Source organism: Lepidochelys olivacea, assembly GCF_965140295.1.
Source record: "Lepidochelys olivacea isolate rLepOli2 genome assembly, chromosome: 11".
NCBI lineage: Eukaryota > Metazoa > Chordata > Testudines > Cheloniidae > Lepidochelys > Lepidochelys olivacea.
This window is the reverse complement of record NC_140421.1, coordinates 20,792,873-20,804,912: the sequence shown is the minus strand read 5'-3', so window position 1 is coordinate 20,804,912 and position 12,040 is coordinate 20,792,873. Positions and strand designations below refer to the sequence as shown.

General features: G+C 40.0%; 1 protein-coding gene across 1 annotated transcript in view; it reads left to right on the top strand.

Annotated features, from left to right (window-relative positions):
• The window catches only part of LOC311528189 (von Willebrand factor D and EGF domain-containing protein-like), a 284,287-nt gene that overhangs the window by 258,810 nt on the left and 13,437 nt on the right, over positions 1–12,040 (top strand). Inside the window, 2 exon segments of the mRNA XM_084642898.1 lie at positions 8,175–8,270; positions 10,429–10,524. Coding sequence (XP_084499024.1) covers positions 8,175–8,270; positions 10,429–10,524 — 192 coding nt within the window.

The following is a 12,040-nucleotide window of genomic DNA, read 5'->3' as shown; positions in this document are numbered from 1 at the left end:
ACAATTACTCATCTGACAACGTTGATGAATATGCAACAGACTTTCAATATATTACATACTGACATGAATGCTCATTTCTCTTCCTGGTCCATTGCATCACCTTGGTCATTCAGTATCTCATTATCTTTCCCATTTTTAATAGCCTAGTACTGTAAGTAGGGATGGTCTCTGAGTTCAATAGCTCTAAAATTATCAGTAAATATATTTGGATATGTTCCAGAACTAAAGCCATAATACAACTAAAGGAAAGCTCCAGGGTCATACAGCTGTTCATTTACTTTATGTTTTTCTAATCCATAATGCTTGTATTTCAAATAATCATATTTATATAGGCACACATCAGTCTGACGCTAGCACCAGCTAGGTAACTCACATCACCACAGCGGTGTAGAAGGATGAGAATATTATGGATGCAAACAACTGTCACCACACCCATCCCAATTACATTTGCAGCTGCTTCTGTGTCTTGTAGCAATTTGTTCTCCTGGAGTGCATCCCTTAGAGCTTTCCACAAGATTATTTTTACCATATGGAAAGATAATTTATTGAGAAAGTGGTTAGCAGCTCTGTCAGGAAGACATGCAAGGCTAGAGCTAGCGATGCATAGTCCTCACAAGGGTTTGATTTGGATAAGCATCCAAAAGTTTGGATGCTCATCTGAACGGGATGACCATGTTGGATCCGTAAAAGGAAATCTTTAGGACACAAAAAAAGTGTTCTTAGCAAGATGTGTGTGGTTTTACATACATATTGTGGCCCGCCCATCCCAAGGTAGAACTGAATTTGTTGTTTTACGTTATTTAGGCATAAAATTAGTTATCTTGTTTACAAAGCCAAATCAATGTGCATAAAAAAGCTCAGCAACACATACATCTAAAGCTTAAGACTCGTGCAAAACTAGAGCTATGCTACCCTTCAGAGGAATAAAAGGACAAAAGTCCTCAGTGTCCCAAATCCATAACATGTTCTTGGAGAGCTGTATGCATTGGGACCTTCATAGAGGCAGATATATTGTTACATCTGTCTACCTAGTGATCTGCTGAGCATCAATTGGTATACCCACTGAAGGGCAGAATGAAAACTTTTACCGGAACTGGACTTCAGTTAGTGTCAGGACAGTAAATCCAAAATAATGACACAATGGCCAAAGCACACTAATTTTGGCAGATTCAAAGGCGAAAATGGCATGCAGCCAGCTCAAGGCTGTATTTGGAGTATGGAAGCATCCAGTCAAGGCTTTCCGCACTGCAATCAGAAAAATGCTTCATTTGGGCAGCTTACCTGAGACACATATCACATCTAGTGAGACTTTGAGCCAGATCCCCAGCTGGTCAATGGAGCCATGCCAACTTACCCCAACCAGAGATTTGGCCCTTCAGTTCCTCTCATAGGGAAAAGGACAGTGCTATTTCTGTGAAATTCAAGCAGCATCACTAAGATATTCTTGTTACCAGAATAGACACTCTCTCCAGTTTTTCTAGTAACAGACAATACATGTGATACTCGTACCCAAAGAACTCAAAGTTCCAGTTTTAACACTGATCCCCACCACATTCAAATATGTTGGTTTCATTTCCCCCCGACCCCCCCACACACTTGAGTTCTTTGCTTCCATCTGCATTTCTTGACAAGACTAGTCTGTGACATCAGAGTTATTTTTGAAGCTGTCCCACACGACGTAGTCTTACTGTCATGCCTCTCCTGTTCTCACTCCTTGTTTTTGTGAATGCTGTCGCAAATCAAGATAAAAACTAAGCAGAAATGGAGAAACATTAAAATCATGTGCATGTGCAAGAGGCTACACTTTGACCAGTCAAACCCCCTGCTCTCCAAAACAATAGAAAAATAACAAGAAAGATAAAACTGTACTAGGATTTCCTAAAAAGCCACCTGAAAACCAAATTGATAGTTTTAAGGAACTGTCACTGTTTGCAGATTCATAAATCATGGGGGGGCGGGTTGTTTTTTTTTAAAAAAAGCAGATTTATGACTTTGATTTAAAGGAATTATTTTAAGTGTGCATCTCAGAATGAGTGTTGTCCTCCCCCTTCCCACTTACATTCATTCTTCTGTAAGCATCACCTGTAAGCTATATCCTGACACATTTACTTGGCCTGCCAGAATAGATGTTATTGCTTGGGATTACTTTCTGCCTTCCATCTAGAATGTATCATTCAGGCCAATTTTCTCAGCCTCTGCAGGGCAAAGAAACCCAAAGCTGTCTTGAAAAGCATATCTCCCAGTCAGCGCAGCTGTGCAGGCCTCTGTCTCCTTATCACCAGCTTGATTCGGGATGGGTGATGACAGTGATTATTGTACTAGAGCTAAATAGGCTCTGCATGATCATTTTCAGGAAAAGCTAGTGCACAGTCCTTCAGTTGCTGCAGTGTGCTCCGAAAACATCCTACATTTAAAGGGTTTGTCACTGTCAAGATTTCAGGCAACTGATTTAATATTGTCTCTGTCATAACTAAACTCTAGTTTCCTAGGGTAGCTTTAAAGTCTGGGCTGTTTGAGCAATACTGTAATCCATCAGAAGGGGATATAAACAATGAAGGGGATACAAGGTATAATGGGGTGAATGAATCAGAAGTTCTCAGCCTGCTGTGTTAGGTTCAGCATGAAGAGTTTTCTGTTTGCTCCTTCAGATTCTAAGGGCAACAATTGGTTTTTATTACTAGCTTCAAATTGATCAGGAATTATTAGTTATCACTGACTAATAATGTGACTGTTTGAACAGAGAGATATTCTGGGTTACTTATATCATCTGCAGCTGTAGGAAAGCATGCCCTGTGCTTAACATTGCCTCAGGGCTCCTTTGGCTTTGCTTGGTAGTGTTACATTTTAAGGGAGCTGCTTTTGAGGTTGAGATTTAAAAAGGTATAGTGGAAGTTGTTGTTGGTAAGTATATACGGTCAGCGGGCACTAATGCTGCAGGAGAGGAATAGCTGTTACAGGGAACAGAGTTCCTATGTATCATCTTGCTTGTTCTGGCGACCTATGACTACACAGGAGAAAGAATTGTATACATCAGTGTGACGGTGTGAGCATTGTCGATGTCTATTATTTTAATTCCTACATTTATGTTTCTTGCTCCACTAAAATCACTCTTCACCTGAGATGTTGCATGAGATCATCCCTTTTTCCAAACCTGAATCATCAGCTCCAAAAAAGGGTTTATCTTAGGTGACCAGATGTCCCGATTTTATAGGGACAGTCCCAATATTTGGGGCTTTTTCTTATATAGGCACCTGTTACACCCCACCCCCTGTCCTGATTTTTCACAGTTGCAATCTGGTCATCCTAGTTTATCTTAACCTTAGTAAACCTAACTTTCCATAAAGTAAAGAACATGGCAGTGGGTTTTTAGTTCTGATAACAGTGCCCTGCGTTGCCAGCAAGCTGTCTCATATCAGATTCGTTATAGGATTTAGAGCAGTAGCCATGTTAGTCTGAATCAGCAAAAAGAACGAAGAGTACTTGTGGCACCTTAGAGACTAACACATTTATTTGAGCATGAGCTTTCGTGGTCTAAAACCCACTTCATGAGATGCATGCAGTGGAAAATACAGTAGGAAGATATATACACACACACAGAGAACATGAAGAAATGGGTGTTGCCAAACCCACTATAATGAGAGTGATCAATTAAGGTGAGCTATTATCAGCAGGAGAAAAAAACCTTTTGTAGTGATAATCAGGATGGCCCGTTTCCAACAGTTGACAAGAAGGTGAGAGTAACAATGTGTGTGTGGGGGGGGGGGAATTAGCACGGGGAAATAGTTTTACTTTGTGTAATCACTCCCAGTCTTTATTCAAGCCTATTCAGCAGTCTCTCACTGGAGTCTGTTTTTGAAGTTTTTTGTTGTAATATTGCAACTTTTAGGTCTGTAATCGAGTGACCAGGGAGATTGAAGTGTTCTCCAACTTGTTTTTGAATGTTATAATTCTTGATGTCTGATTTGTGTCCATTTATTCTTTTACATAGAGACTGTCTGGTTTGGCTAAGGTACATGGCAGAGGGGCATTGCTGGCACATGATGGCATATATCACATTGGTAGATGTGCAGGTGAACGAGCCTCTGATAGTGTGGCTGATGTGATTAGGTCCTATGATGGTGTCCCCCGAATAGATATGTGGACAGAGTTGGCAAAGGGCTTTGTTGCAAGGATAGGTTTCTGGGTTAGTGTTTTTGTTGTGTGGTGTGTGGTTACTGGCGAGTATTTGCTTCAGGTTGGGGGACTATCTGTAGTCTCCCAAGATCTGTGAGAGTGAGGGATTGTCTCCCAAGATCTGTGAGAGTGAGGGATTGTCCTTCAGGATAGGTTATAGATCCATGATGAACCTCTCCAGTGCATCATATTTTGAAATTGGCGCTCTTCCACAGAGGCCGTGGGGTGGGACTAAGAAAGATCAAAACTAGTTAAAATTAATAAATGTAGAATTCTGCCTAATGGGCATGAAAATGGAATTCTAGTTAAGAAAGTTAAGGGAAGGGAAAGTGAGGCAGAAGTGTCAGTGGAAGGGGGAAAAGGAAAGAAAGTTATCTTCATTTACATACAGATTCCTTGTGAGATTGCTATCAATGAGAGAGAGAGAGAGAGAGAGAGAGAGAGAGAGAGAGAGAGAGAGAGCACAAGCACACATGAACATAAAGTTAGAAGGGCTCTAGCCCTTCAGAATATGTTTGGCCCTGAACCTTCAGCCTTTACTCAAATTGAACTCCCACTGACCTAATTTACACCTGAACTCCCTTGGATTCCAGCTGTTGTCTACGTATGGAGTGGAAGGTCTGGCAGGAGGAAAAAAACCCAACCTGAGAGCTTATTGTTGTATTCTCATTGCAAAGTAAGGAAATAGTTATCAATTAATTTTTAAGAAACCCAAAGGAGGTATATATTGGAATAAAACATGGACACATAGCATCTAAGACAAGTAACCTACCCTAGAAACTACCTGCTAAAGTGTGATTCTTGGTATATGGTGAGAAGAAAAAGTAGTTAGTAAATTGAATCATGGAGCATTCGCTTTTGACAAAGCCCTGCTTAAATGCTTTCTACAACGCTTTTGTTACCACCCTCTTTCGTGGCTTTTGCAGGGGGGTAAAGTGGGGGGGGGGATGTTTTCAAGGGCCTGTGATATCTAGAAATTGCAAGGTGTGACTGTCTGCTGGGGTTCCCAGAATATGTGATCCACTGTGATCCTCTCAGCCTCAGTAACACTCCATCTTGTCTGCCTTGCCAGCAAACTCTTCAAGACTCTGCCAGTCCAAACCATGCCTAGCAAGTAACAATCAGTGAACACCAGTTCATCAGTGACATCCTTCTTTGCTTCACTCAGCCCCTCTTACTGTAAAACCCACAATACCTTATCAAGTTCTCTGCTCCTTTAAAGAGACAATACGCAGCAACTTATGAACATAACTGGGGTTGACAAACCCTCCACTTCAGTCAAAGCCCTGAGTTAGTTTATGGTAAAAGTAAAACAAGTTTATTAACAAAAGGACATAGGTTTAAGTGATACCAAGAATAAGAAATAAGGATAGAAATGGTTACAAACAAACAGAAGTAAAAATATCCTTCTAAGAATAAAACTCGTCTTAACAAACTAGAGTCTTTTGTTCAAAGCAGTTTTTCTCACCATAGTCTTTCTTCCAGCCTTACTGGTAAGACCTTTAGCCAGGACCCAAGACACCGAGCTCAAAACACTTGGTTTCTTAGACTCCTTAGGTGAAGCATAATTCACAGGCTTACCTGGCCCCTTCTTCATAGTCCAGTAAACCTTTGAAATGTTTTCCTCTGAGCCATGTCCCCAGATAAAGTACCTTTCCCTTGCTGGGTGTAGATGCCAGGCTGCCCGATGTAAATTCCATGCTCATTCCTCTCCTACTGGTGATTTTTACAATGCAGATGATCTTCCTGCAATCTCCAATACCCATTGTCTTTGGCCACTCTGGTTTGATTTACATAGGAGAGCAGGCAGGACCACAGTCCTTTGTCTAGGGAGGGGCAATTTATGCCCTGCCTGACACACATTTTAAGAACAGTTTTCTGTACATATTTGTACTTTTCCATACATCCCCCGTAAATGCACCACACAATAATATTAATGACCAACATACTACCGGTTTGCATTGGGTACCTTGCATGACACCTTTTAGATTCAGATTCTGACACCAGAGAGATAGGTACACTGGACTAGTCACTGCTGAAACTCACTGCTGGACACCAGCGAGCCCCTTGCCTTCTGGCATAGGGATGCTCTTAGGGTCACATGAGTACAGATGATCTAACTTTTATAGATGGCCCCAAACCAAACCCTCGATCTCATTGCTGTAAACTTTGGGGGAAAAGTTTAGTGTCCTGGAATCAAAAATACAGATTTTGCTGTGTGACCCTCTCTTTGTAGCAAGCTAAACGCCACCAAATTAGGGTGGGGGGTGAAACCCAGAGTCAGATTTTGAGGTCCTCTCTACTAAATTCTAAACCTCTAAAATATTTTATAATTAAATTATAATACAGTACAAGAACTTAGGTTACAAGTCTGCTACAGGAGAGACATGAAACAAACAAAACACACATACACCAAAGGAATTAAGTTTTTGTTGTCATTGCATCCTGAACTCATTCTGGTTATGACTAGCAGTTACAACACCTGTTACTTTACCAGGAGTGCTGACTCATTGTTAGCCTTACCCCGTGGCATACCCCTCCCTCTCGAAATGACCAGGGACAATGACTGTAGTACAAGACAGAGAGGGTGGAGGGAAAAGGAAAAAGAAGAGGGACAGTTTAAGGGCTTGGTCCCTGGAAGTCCCTACCACTTTGAATCTTACCTCACCAGCAGAGTAAAAATCAGCTTATCTGAGAGCAGATCCCTGTGCTGAAAGACCCTTAGCACAGAGTAATATCAAAGACTAGGAGACAACTGAGATCAGTGCAGAAGCACAAAGAGAAGACTGCTAGTATGGCTGCATCTGCAAACAAGTGTAAGAAATGGACCGAGTGATCAGGTAGGAAGAGTTATTGAAGCAGTGTGCCCGGTTTAGGGTCCCAGAGACATAGGTAGCATTAGCTTCCCAAACGATCAGAAAATACCAGAGGCAGGCCTGAGAGGATGTTATCCTTCTATTGCACGATGAATTACTGGCGTTTTGGACACTAATTTCTTGTAAACAGTTGCAATATTCTTGCTTGGAGAGTTTTTGCATGACTTTATCCTCGACCAGAGACAGTAAAGATTCCTGTTCTTTGTAGCCATTTGAGTGGTTTATTTGTAACCCATTCGATGGCAAGACCATTGTACAGGACATGCCAAAGCACTTGCTGTACCACAAAATGGAATGTATCATTTGCACAAGGTCTCAAAGTGTGTTGTTATACAATGGTCAGCATATGATCACAGCATTAATATCTAAATCAAACACAGCATTTGCAAAATTCTGTGTAGTAGCAGCAGGTTGAAATGCCATGTGACTTAGAGGTTATAGAATTCAGCTGAAATGATTCTAGTAGTTGGAAAACTCCACAGTTTTTAAAAAAGTGTCAGAATTATACAGTTTATCCTGATTGGCAGCAAGATAAAGATGTGTCTTTATCACATGCATAAATTTAGTGAAAAACTAAATATTTGAACTTGTCGTGCAACAATTTTGCCATATTTCAAAACAGATGGGAAACATCTTGTCTTTAGCCTTGATTGATAAAATACTAAAAAGTTTTCCTGAAATTGTCTGAAGTTAATCTATTCTCTTCAAGTCCTTTCTGAACTGATGAATGTCTGAGAACATGTTTTTCAATCAAGAGGTGAAAGCTTTCACAAGAATTTGGCAATCAACAGTAATAAGTGGTACTGGTCTGTCTGCAGCTGCCACAGAAGATTTCTTGTTTGCTTTTTCAAGAATCATTGTAATTAATGCCTCTCTCATTTCTCCGCTGAGGCAGTTCTTACTGAAGGCTCACTGAAAGGTTTTTTGCACAACAGAGCTCAGCAAATTTCACAAGGATTTATCGAAGATAGCAAGCCCCAGAGTTTAAAACTTTCACATCCAAATTACCTTTTTGTTTTTAATTACAACAACTTAACCTTACAAAATGATGTAAATACATCCTGAAGTAAAGTCTGCCTGAATACGTACCATCAACCATGCTCCTCATTTAATATGTAACTGCAGGTATCTGTGATCCCATGTGCATGAATGGAGGGAAATGTATAAGCCCAGATGTCTGTGACTGCCCATCTGGTTGGAGGGGCAAGCGGTGTAATAAACGTAAGTATCTCTGCCTCCCAGCAAACACAATATTGTGTAGTACATAGGCCAGTCAGAATGACTTGTAATCATTTTTAATATTAGAAAAGAATATAGTGAATAGACCTTGTTTTGCTACTTCGGCATTTTACAAAGAAAAACAGTTGTATGTACAGTTTTATGTACAAAATGATATAAACATTTGATGTTTACAAAAAAGAAAGGTGGGGGAACCAAGGGGTTCTATCTCATGCAGCTGTCTGTTATGCATATTTTTATGGAAACTCATTTTTATGGTATTAAACTTGAAGTATTGATTTTAGGTCATACCAACTACACATATTTTGTTATATTTTACAGAGAAATGTCATATATTTCAAAATACAGGACTATTTAAAGCCTGTAGTAAAGCCTTCCAAACTGATATACTTTCAAGGTCATCAGATGCATTGCAGTGCATAATTCTGAGACTGATGTATTCTTACACTAAGCCTACCACATCTCACTGCAGTTTACATAAAAATGCAATTAAAAAAATCACCTTATCTTAAAATGTTTCAGGGAATATTTTTTCTTACATAGTTATTCATTACCATGATGTTGGCGGATAAGCTGAATAAATTTAAGAACAAGATGACTCTGTGTGGGAGATGGATTAATGTATTGCCTTTTTCACCCTAGGAGTACTGGTGATGAATAAGGCTTGGGAATCAGCACAATGTTAATTTCAGTGCTGTTCCTAAAGTATAATATTGATCATTTTTCCTCAGTGTATATTTACATATACAGTACATATACACACAGAATCATAATGTATTATATATACTATGTATACACATACATATAAAATAATCCCAGTGACAAACATCACTGTCATAAATATAAAGGGAAGGGTAAACCCCTTTGAAATCCCTCCTGGCCAGGGGAAAGCTCCTCTCACCTGTAAAGGGTTAAGAAGCTAAAGGTAACCTCGCTGGCACCTGACCAAAATGACCAATGAGGAGACAAGATACTTTCAAAAGCTGGGAGGAGGGAGAGAAACAAAGGGTCTGGGTCTGTCTGTATGCTGCTCTGGCCAGGGACAGAACAGGAATGGAGTCTTAGAACTTTTAGTAAGTAATCTAGCTAGGTATGTGTTAGATTATGATTTCTTTAAATGGCTGAGAAAAGAATTGTGCTGAATAGAATAACTATTTCTGTCTATGTATCTTTTTTGTAACTTAAGGTTTTGCCTAGAGGGGTTCTCTATGTTTTTGAATCTAATTACCCTGTAAGATATCTACCATCCTGATTTTACAGGGGGGGATTTCTTTATTTCTATTTACTTCTATTTTTTTATTAAAAGTCTTCTTGTAAAACACTGAATGCTTTTTCATTGTTCTCAGATCCAAGGGTTTGGGTCTGTGGTCACCTATGCAAATTGGTGAGGCTTTTTATCCAACATTTCCCAGGAAAGGGGGGGTGCAAGTGTTGGGAGGATTGTTCATTGTTCTTAAGATCCAAGGGTCTGGGTCTGTAGTCACCTAGGCAAATTGGTGAGGCTTTTTACCAAACCTTGTCCAGGAAGTGGGGGTGCAAGGTTTTGGGAAGTATTTTTGGGGGAAGGACGCATCCAAACAGCTCTTCCCCAGTAACCAGTATTAGTTTGGTGGTGGTAGCGGCCAGTCCAAGGACAACGGGGGGAATATTTTGTACCTTGGGGAAGTTTTGACCTAAGCTGGTAAAGATAAGCTTAGGAGGTTTTTCATGCAGGTCCCCACATCTGTACCCTAGAGTTCAGAGTGGGGGAGGAACCTTGACAATCACTTAAACTGTGTTGTGATGTAAATGAACATCACACCCTATTTATTTGGAACATCTGATATGGGTGTATCATATATCATACAGAAAAGAGTACCTTAATTTGTTGGTGCCAGTGTACTTGACCTAGTTCTTGATGTTACCAGCAGCCACTCATTTTGAGAGAACTCTTTCTGGGGAGGGGAGGTAATATCACAGAAATTCAAAATGCTAATTATGGTATCTTGTGAAGAAGATTCATTAAATTCTTTGAGATTCCACCATTTTGAAAATAACTATGTGAAGCAATTGCCAGCATGTTACCCTCTAAAACAGCTCATGCACATGAGTACACTCATGGATCTTCTCATTTGCCCACTTTTCATGTTGGTTTTTTCAGCTGTTTGTCGGCAGAAGTGTCTGAATGGTGGAGAATGTGTAGGCCCCAGTATCTGTGCATACTCTGAAGGATGGATAGGAATGCTGTGTCAGACTCGTAAGTGCTTCTTTCATTAAAACACTATGACAGCCATCCTTATAAACTGCATATATTTTCCATATATGCAGTGCAGTTGTAACCGTGTCAATCCCAGGATATTAGAGACACAGGAGGGTAAGGTAATATCTTTGATTGGACCAACTTCTGTTGGGGAGAGAGAAAAGCTTCTGAGCCACACAGAGCTCTTCTTCAGGTCTGTGTAAATTCATCTCTCTCACCTACAGAAGTTGGTCCAATCAAAGATATTACCTCACCTGCCTTGTCTCTCTTATATCCTCCATGATATTTATGTGACTTGAATAACGTGATAATAAAACACTTAGGATTTAATTCTGCCTCCCTTACTCTCATTGAGTAGTCCCTTATTCCATGTGTAGAACAATTGTTTTCAGTGGGACTACTTGACTCAATTTAAGGGCTTGCGTATATGGTAGAGTAATGCACCCTACAGAAGTGTGATTTCTAAAGAGCACTAATATGTTGCATGTTAATTGATCGATGCAGACACTTCTGGTACACACTAGAGGTTCTTTAGTGCACTTTAACAGAATACTGTTTGAAACAGCTTTATTGTATGCGCACAGGCAGGGTCTACATGCAATTACAATATAAACACATGAGTGTGCTTTAGAAATCATACCCTCGGAGGGTGAATTATCCCACCATGTGGACAAGCCCTGAATAGAGGAGAGAGAATTAGGCCTTAATTTACTTGAATGGATGCTATTTTAAAAGGTAGGAAAATCTTCACATTTTCAAAATGCCAACATGAATACTTTTAAAATAACCCCTTACTATATTTGTAACCCAAATGCTGCAGCACTGTGCAAACCCGCAAGCCAGCAAAGTTTCCATGTGCAAAGAGACTGAACAGTGTGGCCCGAGGGGAAGAACATTGGTTATTTTAAATGTGTCCCTTGGATTCATGCATGTTGCTAACATCACAATGGAAAGGCAGTAAACATTTGGGGATATAAGTAAAGTGTCACTCCTTCTCTCCTTTTCCATTGGCAGTGTATAATTATGTCTTGCAATCTTTCTGGCCCAGTTACATCTCATCAGTTGTATAATTGTCTCTGACCCAAACACATATATTAGTTCACATTTTTTAATGTTTTAAATTATTTACTAGTTAATGACTCATACCTAGTCCAGTTCATCCCTCCCCCCATCACCACCACCAAAGGCAGGTTCTTCACTGGGAAAGACTATCAAGACTCAATATTTGTATCAGTTTCTGCTGCTTTACACGGTTAGCCACAATGCAGAGTCTAGGCACATTTCTGTTTATTTTGTCAGGCCTTTTGAAGGCAGCACCAAACCTGTTTGTTTGACATTCACTCTGTTTTTACTATTTCCTCCAGTGTTTTCACGGCACCTGACAATTTAATCAGCTTTTTGTCCAGAAAAACAACTGGCTGAAACGTCTAGGTCTCACAGCAAATCTGAATAATGACTGAGTATGGAATTTTGCTTTTTTTAGGAAAAAAAAAGACTATAGTGGGAGAGCAGA